Below are 24,396 nucleotides of genomic sequence, written 5' to 3'. Positions count from 1 at the left end.
TGAAAACTTTTGAACAAAGATTATTTTCTCTTCAAAATGCACAATTTCACTGTACTCAATGTATACTAGCAGTAATAGTATTATTTAAATGTATTGCTTGAATTGTGCTTTTGCTTTTTTTTACTTTTTGAGATCAAGTAAAAGCAAACCGAAGTATAAATTAAAAAAAATAATTTCAGCATTTTGAAATATATTTTTTCTTAATTAATTAATTGGTAAACATATTTTTGACTTAAAATATGAATCTCAGCATTGCAGATTTGCTAATTGCGTCATTGATTTTGGCGCTGTGGTTTTGTGAAAATTTTAACAATTTGATTGTTTTGATTGATTATTATTGAAAGTATACTTTGGTTAATTGTTTCAGCTGTTCATGTCACACATTATTGTTCTGACATTTTCTATGACAGTTAAAATGTTTGTTATTAATTTTGACGGTTGAGGGAGCAGTATGTCAATAAATGAATAGCATGCTTTCTTTTTCAAATTCAAATTTTATTGAAAATTTAATCTGTATTTAAAGCGCACTAAGATTTGTATTAACATTTGTACGTAAATATGCAGATGGATGGATAGATGTAGGGTTTTAAAAAATGCTTTTCAAAATTACTGTACAAATTGAAAATTTCAATTTTGAAACTTATGGTGGGAAAATTGTACATTCAGAAATTATTTACAATATTTGAATATTGTTTTTAGCTCAAATGCTGGTAAAGTAAAATATTTTTCTTTATCCAAAGCGGAAAACGTTATCGCAGAATACGCGCGTATGTGTTATTTTTTACTTCAAAATAGGAACTGATGAAACAAGTGAAAATCGTTTGCGCAAAGTAAATGGCAGTTCATTATTGTCATTTTGATTGTGTTTCGTATCTGTGTGCATTTATCTATTAATAATCCAATCCACACGCTTGTCATTCATAAATTCTTTTTTTTAATGAATTACTTATTTTTATGCTTTGAGCAGCCGTAATTTATTTGTATTAAGAAGTTTTAAATAATAAAATGAACTGAATATTTTTAGAAATATTTATTTGTAAAGCAAGTAGTTTAATAGATTTCTGATTGAATGTCACAGAGGATTTATATGCATATTTGTAGTTATTGTTAATATTTTTCATGAACATACAGCATGAACGTTCTGAAGAAATGCAGTTCGGATAACATCCTATTGCATTTTATTATGCAAAAATGCATCTTGGAAAGTTTGTAAATATTTTTTCAGATAAAAGCAGCATTTTGAGTTAAGCTGGAAATGAAGAAGATGGATGCTCTTGTGGGAAAAGTTTAATGTAAAATCTTTTAATTCAGATGTTCATGTTTTCAATCTATAAAAACTGTTTTACACGACGCATTTTTTATGTCGTGTTTTTTCTGAGAACGACAAGTTAGTTTCGTATTTTACTCAACGAAGAAAGTGTTCCTCTTTCTCTGTTCAACCTGACGTTCACGTCAAACGTTCTTCAGAACGGTGAACACAAGCTTCTGAAAACTGAAGCTAGCAAACACAGTATATTAAATTTCAGCTGGATGTTTTTATAGAATCTTTGCATCAGAGTTGAATTCTTTGCACAGATATTAAGTTGCTGTTAAATTAAAAACAGAAGAATTTAATTTCAGACAATCTCAACTAATGTTCAAAGTTGGTTTCTTTCCAAAGCAACGATTGCATTTTTCCACTGATGCGTATTCGATTTATAATTTTTTGTCATATTAGTATTGTAAATGAACCGCTTTGTTTCTGTTTAACTGAAAATTTTTTTGGTACGTTTGTTTAAATTATTCACTCGACTATTTTGCATTATGCATGCCGATTTTGTTGTTGTTACCATAAACAACAATTTAATGCTTATTGATGGTTTGTTTGTTTGTTGTATTTGCTGATTTTCTGTAGGTGGTTTGTCAGTTAAAATCGAAGGTCCAGCCAAAGCAGATGTAAAGTGCCACGATAATAAAGATGGCACTTGTTCGATTACTTGGATTCCTCCAGCACCTGGAGAATATACTGTTCACATTCAGTACGCTGGAAAGACTATCGAAGGATCACCTTTCAAAGCGACTGTTTCTGGTAACAGCAGCAACAATTATAATAATTGATACTATTTATGTATTTGTATTTTAAGCAACTATAACGTAAAATGAACTATTTTTACAGGAGAAGGAAGAAAACGAGCACAAATTTCTGTTGGTTCTACAAGTGAAGTGTCGATTAAAGTTACCGATCCGGACGTTAGTGTACTGAGTGCATCTATCAAAAGTCCTTCCGGTATTGAAGAACCGTGTCTGACGCGAAGGTTGGATTCTGGAAATTTGGGTAATATATATATTTTTTTTATGAAATTACTTTTTATAATAACTTTTTGTTTTCGATATTTTTATCAGGAGTGTCGTTCACGCCACGTGAACCAGGAGAACACTTGGTAACCGTGAAGAAGCGTGGCAAATTGATTCACGGCTCACCGTTTTGTATAACGGTCAATAAAGCTGATGTTGGCGACGCCAGTAAAGTGAAAGTGACTGGTGCAGGAACTAGCCAAGCAATTACTCAAGAGTTTAATTCTTTCCAGTTGGATACTCGTCAAGCTGGTAAGTGGGAAGTTTGTGTGTTTTTAACAATATTGTATTTTGAATTTGTTACCATTGTTTTTATTAATTATTGTCTAAGGATATGGAGGTGTGAGCGTTTCTTTGGAAGGCCCGTCTAGGTGTGAAATCAAATATGAAGACAATAAAGATAAAACGTGCAAAATATTTTATAAACCATTTGAACCTGGCTTGTATGTGTTGAATGTGAAATTTGCTGATCACCACGTACCAGGTTTTATTGAAAACAAAATGAAACCAAATTTTGCTCCTTTTCAATGTAGATTTTTTTTCCCTTCCAGGTAGTCCATTCACTTTGCATTGTGAAGGCAAAGGTGTTGGTACAGTCACTGAAACAATTGAACAAACAGTCCCAGCATCACCTTGTGTAATGCCAGGCGATGATTGTCATGTATCGCTGAAAATTCCAGGATCTTCGGCGATTGATCTAACCGCAAGCGTCATGAATCCTGAAGGTGTAATTGAAGACGTTGAACTTTGTGAAGATTCAGAAGAAATCTATTTGATTCGATTCACGCCGCAAATGTTGGGCGTGCACACGTTGTCCGTACTGAGACATGGACAGCATATCGCTGGTAGTCCATTCCAGTACACGGTGGGTCCGTTCCAAGATAGTGGAACCCACAAAGTGCATGCCGGTGGACCTGGACTCATTAGTGGTGAAGTGAATATGCCGTGCTTTTTCAGCATCTACTCTAGAGAAGCGGGTGCTGGGACGTTGCAAATTTACATCGAAGGACCATCAAAAGCAAAGCTAGAATACCACGAATATAGAACCGGCGATGGTTACATTTCTTACTGTGTGACTAAACCAGGTGATTCAGCTTATCGGTTTCTTCTTCATGAACTTTTTCTGTCGCAATGTTGTGGTTTTTTTTTGTTCAGGAGATTACAATGTGGCAATCAAATTTAATGAAAAACACATACCGGACAGTCCTTTTAAAGTGTACATTTCGTCGCCAACGGGCGAGGCGAGGAAACTTGAGGTTTGCTCTTTTCCTGACTCTTACGGCTTAGCTGTGAACAAGCCAGTTACTTTCACCCTGGTCACACACGGCGCTGAAGGAAACCTCGATGCCAAAGTATTTTCACCTTCTGGTGCAACTGACGACTGCTTCATCACTCCAATTGAAGAACATGGTAAAAAATATTGCAGTGTTACGTATTTTTTTAATTCACAAAATATTTGCATTGTTTTGTACAATACAGAGTCGTACGCGATAAGATTTGTTCCGAAAGAGATCGGTAATCATTATCTGCACATTACACTCGATGGTATTCACATGAAAGATTCACCTTTCCGATTTCGAGCTGGACCGAAAGGTGAAGTCGACCCGATCGGTGTTACCGTAATTGGTGAAGGTTTAAGATCTGGCATCACTGGACATAAATGTGAATTTACTATCAACACATGTCACGTCGGACCAGGAAATTTACAAGTTCAATTAGATGGACCGAGCAAAGCAACTCTCGATGCATACGACGTGGAAATTGGCTACAAAGTACGCTACACGCCATTAGCGCCTGGTGACTATTTCGTAACCATCAAGTACAACGGAATTCATATTCCTGGATCACCGTTCAAGATTAATGTCACCGGTATTATATATATATATATATATAATGTGTTCCGTAAATATGTTTATTAATTGTTCCTTTTTTAACTCCTCCTTTATTTGCAGGCCAGCATCTGGGTGGAAGTGGCATAAACGAATCTTCTAAAGTGAACATCAATACTGTGTCGAAATCAAGCGAAGGTGCCGCAATGCAAGTGCCGAAATATTATGGTGATGCTGCGCTAGTAGTTTGCCAAGGAGCCGGCTTGAAAAAGGCATTTGCAAGTCGCCAGAATATTTTCAACGTCGATTGCTCACGAGCAGGTACATGTATCATGTTATCAGTTGACAAGTATCAGCCTGTTGCAACGGAATTCTAACTGCGCTTGTTTTTCTGTTTTTAGGACAAGATTTGCTCTTTGTTTGCGTTATGACGCAGAAAGGACCTGCCGAAGAGACGCACATCAAACACGTAGGACGTGGCATTTTCCACATTAACTATATGGTACGTGAACGTGGCACTTGCTTCGTTCACGTACTTTATGGCAATAAGCATGTTCCTGGTAGTCCATTTATGCTTCAAATTTGAAAACTTACATCCATATAGATCCACAGAAATATAAACATTACTACAGTAATCAAACACAAATATTTATTTAATTATTCAATTATTTGACATTAAGTCTACCCATTCATTCTCTTTGCATCGTAATTAATATATCTATCTTCTTTTTTTCTTCTGCGTATAAAATATATTATTAATCATAAATTTTCAACGTGCTTTATTGATATATCGATTTGATTAGCAATAATTGGTGTAATGCAAGGTGGTACTCTTTTTTCTTACTAAAATGTATGATTTTCTTCTCAAATTAGTAAAATGATGAATGACTTTGAATTTCGTATTGAAATGACTGCGAATTAAGAAAAAAAGAAATCGAAAAGAATAATAAGTAAAGTGAACGTTTTTAAAGTTAAAGTTTCAAGTTTCATTTTCATAATGTATCGAATGTAACCGCTTCATTTTTCTCTCGATTTATTGTAACACTTGCTGCTTTCATCACATCTTCACTCTGCAACATACACATATTCCAGTTGGCCTGCAGGGAAGAAAATTTTCATATATCACATCTGCAAACAAAAAAATACAATCACAGTTATACTACTCACCACTGAATGCAATGAATCGTCAACAGGATGATCTCTTGCATAATTTAATTCAAGCTTGGTCCCTTGGACAGCTACGGGACTTTTAGCGGCAATTTTAGCAGCTATTTGTAAACTAGCATCTACAAGTTCTGAATGTGAGTTGAATTTTCGATTGACGAGGCCAAATTCGAGAGCTTCTTCAGCCAACATTGATCGAGCAGTGAAAGCTAATTCTCTCATAAGACTGTGATTTCCAACAATTTTTGGAAGGCGCTGAAGCGTCCCTACATCGGCAGCCATTCCAATATCCACTTCCTATTTTATAAAATGATTCTTTTGTAATAATTTATTCCACTTCATGGACTACTGTAACAGCAACCTTCATTTCTAAATACTGTAACTTACTCGTATTTGAAAAGAAGCATCATCGCTGCAATAGCGTATATCAGCAGCACAGATCAAGTCAACGCCAGCACCAATGCAATTTCCATTGATAGCAGCAATTATAGGTTTTGAACACTTCAAGAAAAAACATCAATTCAGCTAGTTATCTTGAAAATGGGCAGACAAAAGAGCGCTTCATGGGTAAACTGCATGAAAAAAAAATAAATGCATTTACACACTATAAATTACCTTTTCTAGAGTGGTGAATGAGTTTTGAAATTTTTGAATCATTGAACGCAACTTGAAAGCACGACGAGCAACATCTTCATCTGCATTATACGCAATGGATGCGAACTTTGCCAAATCATTGAAGTCTATTCCTGAACAAAATGTACGGCCATTGGCACTCAAAACAATTGCACGACATTTTCCATACGTCGAAAGATACTGGAAACATTCTCCGATTTCTCTAAATAATATCCATAAAAGTAAATTTTATTATTTCTTTAATTAACCTTTTTTTAATGAAAAACATTTTTACTAAATGCATCTACCATTATCAAAATACTGAAATAAAAAGCATAAAATGCAACCTTAAAATTTGCATATGTTCAAAATGAATATTTAATGAAGTACCTCCAAAACAATTCGTTTAAAGCATTCATCTTTTCTGGTCTGTTTAGCGTGACATGAACAACGTGTTCTTGCGGTTGACTCAGGAGAATATAATTGAATCCAGGCAAACTCTGTGCGTTGGAAGAAAAACAACGATGCACTGTTGAAAACACCGTTGAGACAAGTGTACGAAGATTCATCTCGACAAATTTATTCAAAGTAAAGAATATTCTTTTTGACTACAATCCAATATAAGCAATTCTCTAAAAACACTGTATTTACAGTGTTTTCTACTGTATGCTGACCTGTGCGTTCATTCAGTTTTGATAGTTCACTGAAATTAGTGCAGCGTTTTACGGAAGATTGATCACAGAGCACCAAAGTTCAACTATCAGCAACAACTACAGCAATCCATAAGTTGAACAGGTACTGATTTCTTTTTACTAATACAGTTATAATATAAATAAAACCTTTTCTTCCAAATTTCTCTTTATTTCACAGTTCTCATACACAGGCCAAACTTGCTAAATATCACACTTAAAATCCATTTATTCAATATATGTTTAGCTGTTTAGCAGTTTGTTTTTTTTAATATTTGAAATTTTGAAATTTTTAATATTTCAAATAGCTCGAAATCTAGCTCAAAATTTGTTATTTTTTATTCAAAATACAATGAAGCAGGTTTGAAAACAAATTTTAAGATATGAAAAATAAATTGTATAAATTTTAGTAAAATTAAATTTTCATTTGAATTTAATAATTCAGATTTAAGAAAATTCAACGAAGTATCTACTGTCATCGAATTAAAATTTATACCTAATCATCTTTAACTATCGTAATATTCATTATGCATGATCAACTCGAAGAAGCCAATGTGTAGTTGTTGTATTAATTTTTAAATTAATTTTATACAACATATTGCATTGTTTCTTGCTTTTCTTGATCGGTTAATAATTTCAGTGTGATAGATGGTTGTGGATTCTTGTACGTTTTATATTTTTTAATTTTTTGCTTCACTGTGTAATTTAATCCTTTTGTGTGTGGTATGTTTGTGCAAATGAATTGATTCTTAGAAATAATCAGTGAACAGCATTTTGTTTACAGAAATGATTTTCTAAATGTGATGTTCTGTTTCAAAATAGTGTGTATGTGTTTATTTTTGAAAATTAGTATGTTTTGTAAATTTGCGTAATTGATGTTTCACGTACATGTAGATGATGTATATGGGTTTTAGTTCTGTGCTTTGATTAAAGTCTTCCTACTGTTTTTGTTCTTTAGGTGCCTTTGTAGAATATGGAATTCGGTGCTGCTTGTGCTGTTTTAACGCCTTGTGAAAATAGTCACCCATTTGAGCATCGTCGTGTAGCTCTCAGCGATGAGCCTGTTAAAATTGGTCGCTCTTTAGCCAAATTGCAGGCGTCAAGCAATAACTTTGTATTTGATTGTAAAGTGCTGTCTAGAAATCACGCTTTGATTTGGTATGAAGATGGCAGTGTAAGTATTTATAATATTGTTCTTCATATTCAGATGAAGAGCATAATTAATTAATTTTTCAGTTTTATGTGAGAGACACGAAAAGTAGCAATGGTACGTTCATTAACGGTCAGCGTCTTTCGAAAGCATCCGAAGAAAGTTTGCCGAAGGAAGTTTTTTCTGGTGATTTGATTCAACTTGGAGTGGAAATTGTTGAAAATACTCGTAATGGCACTTCATTTTCTCACGGTTGTATTGTGGCAATGCTTCGTCTTTACCATCCGAATGGACTTGAAGCTTTGCCTCGTGAAACGTATTTTATTTTGGTTTTGATGTATTTGAAATGTTGGTATGTTTTTCATATTTTAGCACCGATTCTTCAATGACAAATCTCGTCAGTGCGTACAATATTGATGCTAGTCAAGCAATTTCCAACCAAGAATTGTTTCAAGTGCAGCAATACATTCGAGTGCGTGTTTGTATTTTCATTGTGAAAATGAATTGCTTTTATTCAAAAATTTTTACTAAGTGGATACTGAAATTTTCAACTTTTGAAAGCGTTGGCACTTTATGTTTAAACTTAATTCTAACCAAAAATGTCATCTTAAACTGCGCTATTCGTGATAGGTTGTGTTTGGTTGACTGTTGAGTGGAATGTAATCATTGACAGAAGAGCAGGTCGCGATGTAAAATTTCCATGGCATAATTATGTTAATATAGCAGCTAATTTTCAATTAAATCTTTAAATTATGTCAACATTTTTTTTATTACGCATGCTGCGCATTAGCATTTAATACTTCAGACTCATTTAATCAGACATGAGGCGTTAGTTTTTCATTCAAGTTATTTTGATTAAATAAAATTTTTTTGAGAATGTATTTTACAGTTAAGATTGGGTACTACTGTGTCTTTCCCCTTAATTCCTAAGCCAAAGCAGTTGAATTTATGAATTTTTGAAACTGTTGAAAGAAAAATTTTATTTATTCACGAAAGCAATTTTTCGTTGGTAAAGTAAATGTATTGTCATATTGTGAAATGATTTGGCCACCTGCAACAGCTGTTTGAAAATTTATTTGTTTTTATAAATTCATCACGCAGACAACAGTTGAAGGATTTTTAATTTCTCTTTCATTCGTGATTAGCTTTTCAACGGCTGTTTTAGTTTTAGTTGTCAGCTGGCAATAGTGATCGTGTGGTGATTTTTAATTATTTGCGTATTTCGTTGATTTCTTATTGATGATGTGAATTTTCTAATAACAACCTAAATAAATCTGTGCTGTTGTTTTTGATTCACAACTTTAAATTCAATCAGTAGAATAATGACGAATTTCTCTTTACAATATATCATATACACGTATGCTGATTGGAATTAATATAATTTAAAAAAGGAAAGAATTAGAAATTAATTTATGTTGCTCAAATTTGATTTCTTTTATTTCTAATTTCTTCATTGATAATAATAAATGTTTGCTAAATTGAAAATTTTGCAAAAGTGATCATTTAATTTATCCAGTTTAATATGTATATTACAGGAAGCAGTTTACCGTGAAAAGATCATGGAAAGCAAAATGACAGCTTTGCAAGCACTACTGGTAACTACTCAGGATGCAACTAATGAATGTTGGAATGCTTTAATCGATGAGGACAGATTATTATCCAGAATTGAAATGTTGGAAAGTCAGTTGAGGATATGCAGTAAGGTATTATCATATTATTTTTCTTTCAAAGATTGTCTCATGCAAGGATAATTTAAGAGAAAGTTTTCATGTTTTTACAGAATATTCCAGAAAGTCAGCTACGTAATCAACTGCTAAGCCTTACTGATGAAAAGGAAAAATATGAAAATGCTGCAAAAGTATTGATTTTTTTATTCACTTTGCATTTAGATTTATCCTGTTTAAATAATGATTTTCTCTTGTTTGCAGGAGGCTATTAGACGTGTAATGCAGGAAAAACTGGATGCATTACAGAGGCTCGGTGATGTTGAACAGTGTTTAGAAAGTACGGTGAAGCAGTGTGGTCAACTGCGAGATGACTATGAAGCTGTACAAAAAGAACTGGCATTAGTTACAGAGCAGCACAATGAATGTCTAAAGCGTGTCCATGATTTGAATAAAGATCTCGAGGCATATATTTTTAATCAATCTTCATATTTTTGCATGTTCGGTGTAATCATGCTTTTTACTTTTTGGTTTAGGAAGCAGAATTAAAATGTCAGCTGTTGGAAGCACAAGTTCATTTGGTTGTTAAGCAAGAAAATGAGATCAACGATAAAGTGAAAATGGAGGTACCGTTTTATGGAAATTTTTTCTTTTTTTTTGTTTTTATTAATAAATTTATACTTTACTTCAGCCTGACAAAGCACTCGCTAATCGTGATAAAATTGTGCCAAGTTCTGCCATAGGTATAATATTGAAACTCAATTTTTATTTCAAATTATCATATTTTGATTTTTCATTTAACTTTGTATTTCAGTTTCGAAAGAAAATTTAAAAGATACCAAAGAATTGGATAAAGAATCTACTGAATTGTTGTTATCAAACGATTGTCATGTAATAAAAAAGCTCAAGAGTGAATTGATTGATCAAGATAGTAGCAGCGAAAATGTAAATTTACTCCAGTTTGCAGTAAATTGTGAAAATTGTTTAAAAGATTTCTTTCTACCCACAGGTTAAACAGAACCGCGATGCTAATTTGAACAGTAGTAATACATCTGTAGCAAAATGCGAAGTGGAGCATATGCTGGAGCCGAGTAGTTTTGCTGATGCACTTGAATTCAGTCGAAAGCAAGCTCAAGATTTGACTGGTACTTTTTGACATAATGTTTTCACGTGGCTTAGCTTTATCGATGAATATTTTAGAAGATCTCAGGAAAGCAAAATTAGAATTAGAGAATAGTCAACAGAAAGCTCTGCATTTAGAAGGTAAATTTCTCATTGCAAAGTAATCTGATGTAATGGAATTGCCGTTTTTATAATAATTTTTAATTTTTAGAGCAGTTGCTTGCATCAAACGATCGATTATCCTTTTTAGTTGAACAAGCTGTATCAGATATTATGGGTATTACTTTTAGTTATTACTTAAAATGTGCTTTTTTAATTCGGCATTTTTATTTAGCGCGGTTTGAAAATGTGGTGTACCAGAAATTTAAAAACGAAGAATTAGTTGCCTTTCTCAAAGGTTGATATTATTACCCCATATATACATATATAATATTATAATATACTTTTGTCGTGTTTGATAGACCAAGTTTGTCAACTGGAATCGAGCTTCAAGCAGACGTTATATTCCAAGAACTTTCCCGAAAACGCATTCCAAAATGGTCATTCTAGTGATCATGAATTGGAAGACGACATGAATGGCCAAGGCGATGAAACCAAAGCGCATTGTGCAAGATGCACTGAACTGCTTGCTCAAATTTCTGATCTGACTTTTGTTTGTGATAAAAATGAATGCATCATCGGCAAATACAAAAGTATAGTATTATTTATTAATAATAACTTTGATATGTGTATATTTTTTAAATTATGTTTCTAACTGTTATATGATTTTTAATATATGTTTTTTCTCTGTAATTTATGATTTTAAGTTTTGTTTGAATTTACCTTTTTATGATGTAGTAATTTAACAGTGTTATTTGTAATAAAATCTATTGAGAAATTTATATTTTATTTATAAATACGTTCACATTTGAAAAAATATTTACTTATTATCATATTTATCAATGAATGTTTTTTTGAATTTATATTTGTATGAAAATGTATGTATTCAATTACGGCAGTGGTTGTAGCTTATGTTGTCTTTTAAAATTATTTTCTAAGGTTAAATTTTTATTTGTTCATTCCATTAAATGGGATCAGTGTAAAAGTTTACACATGTTTTGTATTTGTACAAGCTAATATTAGTTGTATTTTGAGCTGTACATTTATATTTAATGTACCTTTTTTTTGTAAGTGAAATTAGTTGACCACGAACGTATCTGTCGAAGAGCGGTGGAAAGTAATCAGCAACTTGTGGATCAGTTGAGGCGAAATGAGAAGGATTTGCAGAGTGTTTACACTCAGATGATGTGCATTCAGGGTAATATTGTTGTTTATTAAAACAATTTCGTTTTGAATTATGGTTATTATAGGCATGTTAACGAGTGATGACCAAAGAAGTAATAACCTACTTAAAGATTGCCTTCGGTCTATTAATAGTACAGCGTTTTAAAATTTGGAGAAAGTTTAAAACTGATTAAACTGTTTGAAAATAAAGTTTTTCTATTTTTCTAGATATCTTTAAAGAATCTCTCAAAGAAACCGATCACCACGCCGATGTAGCAGAAGAGGTTCTAGGTATTGCACAAGAGTGAAATTATTTTTAAAAAAATTTTTTTCAAAGCATATGTATATATGCGTTTATTTATTTTTGTTTATATAGGTGAGTGGAATCTACTTAGCATAGCTTCGTCGTTGGATGGTGCAGATGGTTGCACGGATACTTTTTCCGTTGAAGATAAAAATAATGCGCCGCAGCCACAGTTGTCATGTAACGAAGGTAGCCGTTGTTGCTATAATTGTTATTTTAAAATTTTCGCTGAAATATTTTTTGTTGATGTTAAAAAATCTGTTTTATTTTTTAAGCAGAATTTGCATCACTCAAGCACGAATGTTCAAATTTACGTCAACGCATTGCAGCTGTTGAAAAAGAAGTGAAGCTGTATGTGTAAAACTGGAAATACATATATGTTTTAGTATGCAATTTTAATTTAAAAAAGAGAAAATATTTCTTTTCAGCTCAGCGCAAGAAAATTCACTTTTGCAAACGAGATATGCAGAACTTTTAAAATCGTACAATGCTGTGCACGAAGAAAAGACGGTATTGGATGAGGAAAAAAGTTCTTGGCTTGCACAATTGATAGCCGCTAACCAAGAAGCAGATCTACTGCGTCTACAAGTGAGTTGGAAATTTGGTATACTTTTCTAAAATTATTATTAACTATTAAAAAATTTATTTTTCCATTTAGTTGAATGAAACAGAAAATCACCAGGGAGTCATGAACGTTTCAGATGTCATCGCTTCGAATGAAGAAAATATTCTTTTTCCATCTGAACGCAGCAGCATAATTAAAGAACAGTCATGTCAGTGCGAAGAACTTGGCGGCTATTTAGGATTAGTAAGTTGCCTTCTGTTTTCACTGAACAACTAATTGAAAGCTGACAACAATAAAATAATTTGTACTTTTTTTCAGTGCTCTTTTTTTACACTTCTTCAATGTATTATATTGATTGTTGGCGTTGTGATGGCTTTATTGCCTTGGTTCAGCAGTCTCACTGCTACCCTGGACAACATGTGAAAAGTGTTATTTGTAAAATAGTTTAAAATTATGTAATCAGCTTGCATGCATACAATTCAGAAGCTGATGTTTTCATTTTATTTTGAAAAAATTTGGCGAAAAGTGTCGTAAAAAAGATACGTTTTAATATTTCTTCTCTTCATTCACTTTGGCAACAAGAGAATTAAAAAATAATAATAATAAATCAGTGCTCAACAGTTTTAAAAGGATGCTGTGGTATTATTATGGTCTTGCTAATTAACAATTTAAAATAGTAAATAGGGTGGGGTTAAAGCATAAGAAGAAGAAAAGCACTAATAATAATAATAATAATCGATAATCGATAATAAACATGCGTACATTTCATTTCAGGTAATTCAAGATTTACCACCATTACGACGAGTTGTTTCTAATACTTCTTGAACCTTTTTTTCATTACGACTAAGTCTTTTTTCCAACAATGAAACAGTTTCGGTGAGTAAGCTCAGCTGTTGTAAAATGTCGCTGAGTGTTTTTTTCAAATCCTTCGGTACCGCTTGCAATGCTTGTTCGCAGTGTTGACATGCTGTACCGGCAGCAGCAACATCATCCGATGGGACAAAGCGACGTCTTTCATGATGCTCAGGTGATGTTTGACAGTTGGCATTCTGTTTTGGTCGTTCAATTTCGTCTGTTCCACGATCATGTCGTTCTGTCCAAACTGGCAGCTGAATGGAAATGAATTTGGAAAATTGTAAAATTTGAAACTTCAAACCCATATATAATGAAAGTTGTGAAACCCATACCCCGGTTGGCTGATATGGATGACCACGAATTCTGTCGGCCAGTGAATTTCGGATTGGAGAAACGGACGACGGAGACGGTTGTAGCGTGAAATTCACCTTCCACATCAATATCTGGATAAATAAATAAATACATGTGTAAATTTGCAGTTGTTAATAACAATATTTGGTTGAAGATGAAAAATACTTTTCCGCTTAAATCACCAGTACTGAGCAAGTCACCACGATGGTCAAACTGTCCACAGCTTACACCAGCCTGAAATTGGTTTTTTTTTTTAATTTTCATTACGATGAAAAAAAAATTATCATAAAACAGCTATTTTTGCTCAGTTCATACTTTGTGTCCATGCAAAGTGTACGTGACTCGTCCTTCACCCAGATCGTAAATTTTCACTGTACTATCCAGTGATGTTGATGCCAAATACGAGCCGCTTGGATGAAAACTCACTCCCGTTACAGGAGAGAAATGTTCTAAACGATTTTACTTTGATGCTTAATTGATAATTTTGCATGGCGTCAGAGGAATAACTTGTTGATGTAATAATTTACCTTTGAATACTTGAATCAAGCGAAGCATTCGCAAATCCCAAATTCGAACAGTCTTGTCTATACCTCCTGAAGCAATATAAAAACTCTGCGGATGAAATTCCGCCCAAAGTACGGCGCTTTCATTGTCTGAAAAGCTGTGTACACACCGTCGACTGAGAGAATCCCAAATTTTCACAGTGCAGTCATCTGACGCGGAGACTAGAAGTTTCGCATCCGGAGAAAAGCTGCAATTTAAACAGGAACAGATGAATGCATCGAATTTAAGTGAAAAAGAAAAAAGACATTATCAAATTCATTTCAATTAGTTTCAATGATCTTGAGCATAAGATACTGTATTTCCTTTAGGTAACTGATGCAGTTGAATTACAGAATGCACTTCTGCATGATCGAACAGAACATAACCACTGAAGGAAAGCACCTTACCGGATGCAGCGAACCCAGTTATGGTGTCCTCTGAGTGAATAAAAGAACTGCTCTCTAACGTCATCGATTTGCCAAATCTGAAACATTTTATACAAACTTTATGCACAAAGTAAGATTTTATTTGATTTCTACTTTGATTGTTTTATCATTTGCGCAAGAAGCTAACTGATGATTGATCGCGTTTGTAAAATCGATAGATCGAACTGTTGATTGGTGAGCCCGGAATGAACGAGATTTTGATTTCCTGTAAATATAGCATGTTAACACGTAGTGAATAGCTAGTGCTTGTTGTAAATAGCTAACACAGTCGGTGTACGAAAAATAATGTCATTGTTGGAAGAATACGCGATCAGTCGACCATCTGCAGAAAAGCGTACTGAATAAACAGCCGGCTGAAATTGACAGTTATACAACTGTGCACATTAGTGAATGCTCGAATGTTTGATTGTGAATTTTACCTTTGGATCAGGATAAGTATAACACCGAGTCTGTGCTTTCAAATTCCACACTTTCAAAAACCCATCCTTACCAACTGTTGCTGAAGAGCACTGGCTCAATAAACCTGTATTAATACAATAATGTGAAAAACTGTTATACCTAGTTGGTTGCCATCTGCGTTGAAATCGAGTGCGTTCACAGCATCGGCGTGGGCGTTAAAATAATTTTCCAAAGCCGGATCTGCCTGAAAAGAAATTTTGGCTATCTCAATAAAAAATGATTCGTAGTGAAAGAATATCTTTTAAAAATTACGATTTATTTAAAATAAAATAATATGATGGAATTTTAATATGACAGAAAATAATAAAGCACGAAGCATAACGAATAGAATAAAATCCTCAAATTTACCAGTTTTTCTCGAGATGCTGCTTTGATCCAGTAGAAAAATGAACAATGCTGAGATTGGGATTCTTGTAAACCAAGCTGGACAAGAAGCAAAGGGAAGTATACTGTAAACTTTTGAAAATTACTGTATTTTACTGAAGTAACCTGATTGTTTATATTAATTGTCCGTTGTGTAAAATGATTTTATGTTTAAAGCAACTGTTTTTGTAGATTTTTTTACTGTTTTTGAAATAATAAGTTAAAACATTAATCATATTTAGTTTTGTTGTTTACATTTAAATAATTTTGCGTATGGTTTCAGAATCTTCTTCTGTCTTTAAATATCTAAATAATTTTGTTGTATGTTAAGTTTTTGAAGCTGACATGATATCATGATGAGTATTTTTGATTTTAATCTATTATTGTTTGTATCCACTGTCAAATAAAGTTTTTTAAGTTTAGAAATACGATAATTCGAATCACTTTGCGACTCACATAAAAATTTAATTTTTTATTTTTAATTGCTGTTTTAAAAATTATTATTATACAGCTTTGCTTTAATATTTTATTAATTTTTATTAAGTCTTATTTTCTATTTTATTGTAGGATTACTGTAGTTTTTGTGTGATGTAAATAAGATTCCAATTTTGTTGACGTGTCTGTCAGTTGGTGTAAGTAAAACATTTTCGCGTTTAAAAAATTTTTTTACTTTATTCTGTTTATCACTTTCCTTTGCTCACTGATGTTTTTCTTTTAGTATCACTGATTTGTTTTATTGCTTGTGTAATTTCTATGCTTTTGTGATGCTTCCGTCGTTTAAGAAATTTTTTTACCTGCAGTAGTGATGATTTCTAGTTTCCTTATTTATTTATTTTGAAGAAGCATGCCTTCTAAAGTGCAGTCAATAGTAGGTGGTAAGATGCTTTTAAGTGTATTTTTTTACGATCCTTATTTATTTTCAACTACTGTAATTCAGTTTTTCACTTTGCTCAGTACTTTAATATTAATTATATGGTTTAATATTGAAAGTATCTAACAGTGAATTGATTGGGTTTAACATTGTCCGCAAAGCCGTGTGTGTGTGGAGCGCGTTTACTCTCAAAATTGATGTTGTTCTCAATTGTTGGCATCAAAAAATGTATAATGTTACAGGAAAAAACTTAATCATGACGGAAATTGTGAAAAGTGTTGATGTTGAAATGATGATGAATGTAGAATCGGAGAAGCCAGGAGATGAAATGCACGAACAGGCAATTGAAGAATATCGTCGGAAATTGGCTGAATATGCGGACGTGGAAACACGCCTCAAAGAAATTAGAATTCACGTCAATTCATTGAAAGAAGAATATGATAAAACGGAAAATGATCTCAAAGCGTTGCAGAGTGTCGGTCAAATAGTTGGTGAAGTGCTGAAACAGTTGACAGAGGATAAGTTTATTGTAAAAGCTACAAACGGCCCTCGTTATGTGGTTGGGTGTCGCCGTTCAATTGATAAGAAAAAATTAATTCAGGGCACACGCGTGGCGCTTGACATGACTACTTTAACTATTATGCGTCAACTTCCTCGAGAAGTAGACCCACTCGTATACAACATGTCTCATGAGGATCCTGGCGATATTAGTTATACAATGATCGGAGGCTTAGCTGAACAGATCCGACAACTAAGGGAAGTCGTTGAACTGCCTCTAACCAATCCTGATTTATTCATACGTGTTGGTATTGATCCTCCCAAAGGTTGTTTACTGTACGGTCCACCCGGTACTGGTAAGACGTTGCTTGCTCGCGCCGTTGCTAGTCAGTTGGAATGCAATTTTTTGAAAGTGGTTTCAAGCGCTATTGTAGACAAATATATTGGTGAAAGTGCTCGAATGATACGTGAAATGTTTAATTACGCGAGAGATCATCAGCCTTGTATTATTTTCATGGATGAAATTGATGCAATCGGTGGTCGTCGGTTTTCTGAAGGAACCTCTGCTGATCGAGAAATACAACGCACATTGATGGAACTTTTGAATCAAATGGATGGCTTTGATGCATTGGGGAAGGTGAAAATTATCATGGCAACAAATCGTCCAGATACTCTTGATCCAGCGTTGCTTCGACCGGGTCGTTTAGATCGAAAAATTGAAATTCCTTTGCCAAATGAACAGGCGAGGTTAGATATTATCAAAATCCACGCAAAACCAATAACTAAAAAAGGAATCATCGATTTTGAATCAGTGGTGAAATTGTCTGACGGTTTCAGCGGTGCTGATTTGAGAAATGTTTGTACAGAAGCTGGTTTGTTGGCTATTCGAGGTGAACGTGATTATGTAACAGAAGAAGATTTTATGAAAGCCGTTCGAAAAGTTGGCGAAGCGAAGAAATTAGAATCAAAATTAGATTATAAGCCTGTTTGATTTGAAATAGCAGTAAATCGCACATATTTATCTTTTAAATTATATATTTCATACTGATGATTAGTATTTCTCAGTGCTTCATTTCTTGCATTATTTATTATTTATTTATTTATTTATAACTTGTGAAATAAATAGATTAACAAAAAAACGTGTTGTGTTAAATGATTGTACAATTTAGAAGTAAAACTTTTGCTACACAACGGTTGGCCATCACTGACAATTCCAAATGCTGCTCATCCGGAAAAAACTTTACTTGTCTTTAAGCCCTATTTTGCTACTGTCGGTGACATTGCATCGTTGATTCGTAAAGAACACCAAAATGTATGCTCGGTTCAGTTTTACACCTGTGGTGAGTGAGCAAGATGATTTTGTATTTAATTCATGTAATATATAAATGCTTGTGATTTTTTTACATTAATTAATTGGTTAATAAAATGAGATTTTTTGAAGATTGAGAATGAATATTTTGCAATTATTGAAGTTAGACATATTTTCAGCAGTTGTTGGTAAAATATACTTAACGGAGAAGGTGATGTGACTCTGGACAGATTTTTGCCTCAGCTTTTTAATGGGCAAAATAATTTTATTGCTTCTCATCTTTCAACAGTTTAAAATGATCATCGTATTCGTATGATTTGCATCGCATGAAAATATTTTTCATTTTCATCTGTTGATTAGAATTTTATTGAATAAGCTAGTCAAGAAATTTAATCGAAATTTTAATAATTTTAAAATCCATTTTATTGTCAGCGAAAGCGTTTGGTTATCAATGAAAGACGAAATGTTATATTGGTTTTTGGAATTTTGAACTATTTCATATGACAGTTTATTTAATTACTCAAGTTGATAAAGGAAAATTAAAACTTTTCAGCTTTGGTGAAAATTTTTGAAACTATCAGAGGGTTGGTTTGATTGGTGGAATGTTATTTCGGTTGAAGAATAAAGCAGCAAGTCTATTTTACGTTTTCAAATTAATTGTTAATATTGCTGCATTAGAAAATATGCAAAATTTTGAGACAAGCATTTATGAAATTATTGTATATAATACAGAAAGATGCTTTTTCAGACAATTTACGTTATGCTTATTCTGCACCTTTTGAATCGCTTTTGAAGTCAACATTTTACCTTCGCATCAATGACAGCGTTCATTTAGTGCAAGTTCCACCAGATTTTTGTAAGTTTATTTTGATTGTAATTTTAATTTTTTCTTACTTATACAACATTTTTTGAACAGATGAAAAGTTGTTGGAGACAAGATCCACAGATGTTGTGAGATTAATGGAATTATTTGGTACAGCTCAGAAATCAAATGAAAACACGATCACTGAAAATTTGAAACTTTTGAAGGAAGAATTGCAGCCCCTTGAAAACGTATTTACAAGAAACCTTTTTTCTTCCTAACATCGGTTTACAATTAATTTAGAAGTTACAAATATTGTCGGAGAAGGCCAGATTGAAAAGCAAACGATTAATGTGGCTAGGTTTGGGTTTTTTGGGAATTCAAGCCGGCATTTTAGCACGCTTTACGTGGTGGGAGTACAGTTGGGATGTTATGGAACCGGTGACGTATTTTGTCACTTATGGTTCGATGTTGTTTTCTTATTGTTATTTTTTGCTTACTCGTGAGGTGAAATTTATGGACAAGTGATTGTAAAGTTGATTTATTTTTAAAAAGTTTTCTACATTTGCAGAGCAACGAGTATCCATCAGTAGATAAACGATTATCGATGAGCTTTACCTACAAGGCCGCCGACCGACATGGGTTCGATTTTAAGCGTTACAATGAATTGAAAGAAAATTGCCGTCAATTGGAAGAAGAGCTCCGACAACTGCGTCGCCAGAGGTCGATGATTTTCAAAGCATAATTGCCATTGAAAATTAGTCCGGTGTTTTTGATTAGATCACAGTGCTTGCATTATTGAAATTATAATAAATGTACCTCATTTTGAGCGTTGTCTCTTGAGAAAGAAGCAATAATTTTTCCCTTATTTATTTTTTTTGTAAAGTAAGACAAATGTAAACGATTTTATGTTGATTTTACGCATTTTTAATTTAAAAAATGTGGTGAACATTCATAATCTTAGAAAGTCGCTTATTTTATCCAAAAGTGTGCCCGCCCTCTAATATCAATATAAGCACGACAAAGCCAGCATAAAAAGAAATTAGTAGATTAAATTTATGTAATTATTCGCTATAATGTGTAATTTTAAGTGATTTCGTCTAAAAAAAATTATAATGTATTTTGTTCCACTTTTAGCAATCTTACTGTACAGTAATTCATTTATACTTTATTTTTTACAGTACAACATTTTAAAATGAAAGCAAGTTGTTTTGTTTATTACAGTATGTATGATATTTTCGCCCAAATTAATTTCAGTTCAGTTGTCATTTGTAAAGTCTTTGTTGCTTCACAATGTCTAGTGAATTTAATTGCTCTTATTAAATTTCTGTATTTATGAACTGAAATCGATAATTTCTTAACTTGCACATTTCAGTATGTCTTCCAGTTCGCTCTTAGAACGAAAAAAAGCTCAGTGGGCCAAAGAGAAAGGTAATGTCAGCGAAATGAAAGCTGTTGTATTTTAAATTGTTTGCTGCTAGTTTACTTTTGTAATTTGTTATACAGTGAGAGATATGTTTTAGCCGAAGAACAGCATTGGTTTCCATTCGGCAAGCCAGGTGGTGGTGCGCCGTTGAAAGCAGTTTTCGGGAACATTAGGCGAAATTCATCCGATTTTCTCACCAGTTCTCTTCCCACACAGGTAATAATTGCATTTATTATTTTCATAAGTGTTGATTTGAAATCTATGAATTTTGGCAGTTGTTCGTTTATGAATTATATTTTAAGTAGAACTATCAGCTTACACATATGTATGTATGCATGTAATTTGTGATGTTCGATTCTTGGCTTTTCTACGTGTAATTATATTTAAATGAATTTCTTTTTAAGCTAGTGTTTATTTTAACGAAAATTTAAATCTACTTTTAAAATTTAGATTCGACATGTATTGTTCAATATAGTCATTAGTTCATTCAGTTTTCATTGTTTTAATTCAAATGTGCTTATGTTGTTTGTTTTTAAAAAATTCAATTTTTTAAATTAAATAAATAGGAAATTCATTTTAATGATGGGAACGCGATGCTGCTTCGTCGTCATAGCAGTGAACATGATCTTCGAAATAGATCTGTTCGAATTCACCTTCCTTACGGTGTTTCTAAAATTAATCATGTGGATTTTGATGGTTCATCATCCACTCCGATGAAAATTTTACCATTCCCATGTTCAAGATGTTTAAACAATGAAGGTCGACTTGTTGTTTCCCTTGCTCCTTGTGCGACTTGTTCTGACTCTGAAGCTTCGACAGCGTTGAATCCTTCTTTTAATGATTCTCAAGCGCTAGAATTAACCGACAACAGCAAAATCTGTTCGAAGGTTTCAAAATTTGCAAATATTTTTTCATAATGAAATGAAATATGTATATATATATATATATATATTTTTAGATAGAGAACGCTGGATGTTCTTACACACCGATGAGAGCTTTATCACAGATTGATTTGCGCAAGAGTAAACATGGCAATGGAATGAAATATGTTTGCCCTGCTTCTGATAATATGCCTTTTTTTGTTTCTTCTGGTGATTTTTTTAATTATGAATTTTCTGAAGAACCAAGCAACAACAAATTAATGAGCACTCCTGCAGAGGCGCACACCAATAATCAATTTGCTACTCCTGTTGGAGACATGGAGCGTATTTCACCAATTTTAAATTTAGAAAGTAAGTGAAATTATTGACTTGAATTTATTAGGTAATAATTATTTAATTGTAACTTTGAAGACATTGTAACTTGTTTCTGCATGCTCACCTTTATTGATTTTTTTCTGTCGCAGTTGAGAAAAGCGAATTGCAATTTTCAATAATTCTCTCTCTATGCATGCCTTATGCATAGAATTTTGTTTTCTGGCTTTGCTTTATACATTATTAGGTCATCTTTGATAACTTGCCATCAACGAATGGATAATTGTTAAACAGCAGTGCGTATAAAAATGTCACATTTCTGTGCTTTGTTTGCATGCATTGTGTTTTCAAATTTATTATTAAATATTCATCATGATTAGTGCATTATTCCGCTTGTGAAAATCTATAATCTAATTGTAGAAAAGTATAATTAATTTTGAAGCAGTTAATTCAATTATTTTTTTTCAGTGCATTAAATTTATGAAAATCTGTTAAAATAATAATTATTCATGTATTAAAATATTTTACTTTTGCAGGAAATAAATTGATTGCACATACACAATACTGTAAATTCTATTTACAATTCATCATAGAGGGAGGGATGCTTATTAATTTTCTTGCATCCCACGTGGCGAATTTAAATTTTAATGTTTTATTGTCTCCTGGCTTTACATTTGAAAAGAAACATACCTTTTCTAGATTTTGCACACAAGCGCCGTTCTTATATTACAGAACCAAAGAATTTTGAAGATATAGAAGAAAAGCAGTCCAAGTGCAATTTGCAGCTAGTATGAAATTTGTAAAAGTTGCACTATTAAATTACCTTTATTTTTCTTTTTTTTGAATTGTTGGCTTCAATTGAAAAACAAATTGAAGAGAAAAGGAAACAACAAATTGTCGAAGCTCAAAGGGATTTGGAAGAAATGGAACGCATTGAAAGAGAACGTTTGCAAATTGAAGCTCGAGAAACGATGGCTAATCAACGTGAATTGAATAAATGGAAAAAGTTGAAAGTTCGAAAGATTTCTTTTTTTTAATTTGAATTGCATTTTAAATTTTGCATAATTGTTCACATATTTATTGGATGTTTGATGATGATGTTTTGAAATTGAAATTAAGTTTTGAAGTTTTATAGGAAATTGAAGAATTAAGAGAAAAATCAGTGATACAGTCTTGGGAAAAGGCTAGAATAGAGGCTGCGATGATTCGAAAGGCACGAATTTTTCAGCACGCATCAGGTAGTGGAGTTGGTGAAACAACCAGTAATAATAGCTCGTCGAATGCAGAAAGATTTGATAAATCGTTAGATCATGCATCCGCGCATATGTCATATCATCAGTCGTCAAAAATTGCACCAAAATATTCGGTAATTGATAATTATGCTTCCCATTGCTTGGTTGATTCAGTAGACGACAGCTCTGGTTGTAATACTACGGTGAGCACTCCAGCAGATGAACGGCCAATTATCCCTTGTGTAAGAAGGATGAACGTGTTAGAGGATCAAGAAAACTTTTTAAAAAAGCATGCAAATAGAAGAAGTTTTAAAAAAATGGATAAAATGACTCAAGTAAATGAATTATCCCTCATAAGGCCGAATACAATGCCTCGCAGTTCAAGTGCAATGGCTAAAGTGAATTTGTTTTCTTTTTTTCACTTTTATTTTAAATAATATCTTCTATTTACAAAATAATGATAATAATAATTCCTTATTAAAGATGTCAGTAGTGAGACCATTTCAAAAATTATCTACCGAACGAAGATCTTTACGAACGGTTCGTCCTGACAAACAAAGCAATGAAATTCAACAGCAGTCAACTTTAGATACATCTTTAGTGTAAGTGGATTTTAATAAATTTTACTTTTGTTCTTTAGATTTATATATAAATTGTTCTATGACTCGATTATTTTGACAAAATAATCAGACAACTGTTTAGCCAATCTAAATTCAAATCTCCTGCACGACAATTGAACAAAGCGGGTTCATCTAGTCAACGGTTATCAGGAAAATCTTATTCTGAAATTAACCAAATTTACAATGTTGAAATGCAAACTAGACCTGAACCAATAGTAAATGTTGATGTGATCTTGTTAATTGCTTTAAGAAAAAATTTTTTTTAATATTATGTATATTTTAGGATATTCAGATGAGTAATTTGTCTTTGAAATCGACTCACAAACGACTACCCTGCAGTAATAATGATAATAATAATCATGCCTCAAACACTTGTTTTCTGAATGGTAATTTTGTTCGTGGTCGTCATTCACTGGCACTTTCTTCACAAACTGTTTCCAACCAACCTGTTGCAGTGGAATCTTCGGCCAGGAGTGATCGCATCAGTTATAAAAATCAACAAGAAATTAAAGAAAAATTGCATCAAATACGAACGGTATTTGTTGATTTGTTTTGCATAATTTTATTATTATTTATGTTTTTTAATGTCAGCTGATGAAAGAAAAACAAGACAAGTTACAGATGGCAATGTCGAAAAGTTACCATTCTTGAAAAAACGATGCTCATTCAATGCTTATTCGTTTATTCTTTTTGGTATGCTTCTTCATTGTTGCACACTGAATAAAATGTTCT

The 24,396-nt window shown here is 32.8% G+C and overlaps 6 protein-coding genes across 6 annotated transcripts; 4 read left to right on the top strand and 2 right to left on the bottom strand.

Moving 5' to 3' along the window:
• Positions 1-1,311: 1,311 nt before the first annotated feature.
• On the top strand, positions 1,312-4,749 carry Tsp_02523 (putative filamin/ABP280 repeat-containing domain protein). Its single transcript, XM_003378800.1, has 9 exons — positions 1,312-1,387; positions 1,895-2,068; positions 2,156-2,266; positions 2,383-2,586; positions 2,666-2,818; positions 2,886-3,419; positions 3,490-4,203; positions 4,287-4,484; positions 4,565-4,749. Exons 1-9 carry the CDS (start codon positions 1,312-1,314, stop codon positions 4,747-4,749), a joined length of 2,349 nt encoding a protein of 782 aa, XP_003378848.1.
• A 406-nt stretch (positions 4,750-5,155) lies between these two features.
• Positions 5,156-6,508, bottom strand: Tsp_02522 (enoyl-CoA hydratase/isomerase family protein). Its single transcript, XM_003378799.1, has 5 exons — positions 6,330-6,508; positions 5,943-6,162; positions 5,715-5,828; positions 5,331-5,624; positions 5,156-5,233 (listed from the first exon to the last, which is right to left on the bottom strand). The coding sequence occupies exons 1-5, from the start codon at positions 6,506-6,508 to the stop codon at positions 5,156-5,158; spliced, it is 885 nt and encodes a 294-aa protein (XP_003378847.1).
• Positions 6,509-7,601: 1,093 nt separating this feature from the next.
• Tsp_02521 (sarcolemmal membrane-associated protein) lies at positions 7,602-13,119 on the top strand. The gene is made up of 13 exons (XM_003378798.1): positions 7,602-7,802; positions 7,865-8,130; positions 8,181-8,250; positions 9,314-9,481; positions 9,707-9,947; positions 10,257-10,387; positions 10,452-10,587; positions 10,643-10,705; positions 12,056-12,118; positions 12,204-12,320; positions 12,407-12,482; positions 12,560-12,719; positions 13,015-13,119. Exons 1-13 carry the CDS (start codon positions 7,602-7,604, stop codon positions 13,117-13,119), a joined length of 1,797 nt encoding a protein of 598 aa, XP_003378846.1.
• Positions 13,120-13,475: 356 nt separating this feature from the next.
• On the bottom strand, positions 13,476-15,949 carry Tsp_02520 (WD repeat-containing protein 51A). The gene is given in 13 exon segments (XM_003378797.1): positions 13,476-13,805; positions 13,884-13,994; positions 14,068-14,136; positions 14,218-14,351; positions 14,430-14,495; positions 14,514-14,653; positions 14,853-14,929; positions 14,985-15,096; positions 15,156-15,244; positions 15,311-15,414; positions 15,450-15,534; positions 15,699-15,799; positions 15,916-15,949. 13 exon segments carry the CDS (start codon positions 15,947-15,949, stop codon positions 13,476-13,478), a joined length of 1,452 nt encoding a protein of 483 aa, XP_003378845.1.
• An 891-nt stretch (positions 15,950-16,840) lies between these two features.
• Tsp_02519 (26S protease regulatory subunit S10B) lies at positions 16,841-19,938 on the top strand. Its single transcript, XM_003378796.1, has 3 exons — positions 16,841-17,143; positions 17,186-18,067; positions 19,765-19,938. Exons 1-3 carry the CDS (start codon positions 16,841-16,843, stop codon positions 19,936-19,938), a joined length of 1,359 nt encoding a protein of 452 aa, XP_003378844.1.
• Positions 19,939-21,212: 1,274 nt separating this feature from the next.
• Tsp_02518 (hypothetical protein) lies at positions 21,213-23,650 on the top strand. Its single transcript, XM_003378795.1, has 5 exons — positions 21,213-21,506; positions 21,578-21,851; positions 22,689-22,825; positions 23,041-23,286; positions 23,528-23,650. Exons 1-5 carry the CDS (start codon positions 21,213-21,215, stop codon positions 23,648-23,650), a joined length of 1,074 nt encoding a protein of 357 aa, XP_003378843.1.
• Positions 23,651-24,396: the final 746 nt, after the last annotated feature.

Source organism: Trichinella spiralis, assembly GCF_000181795.1.
Source record: "Trichinella spiralis strain ISS 195 chromosome Unknown Scfld2, whole genome shotgun sequence".
In the NCBI taxonomy this organism is placed as follows: domain Eukaryota; kingdom Metazoa; phylum Nematoda; class Enoplea; order Trichinellida; family Trichinellidae; genus Trichinella; species Trichinella spiralis.
The sequence above is the reverse complement of the archived record's forward strand: the minus strand, read 5'-3'. Positions and strand labels throughout refer to the sequence as shown.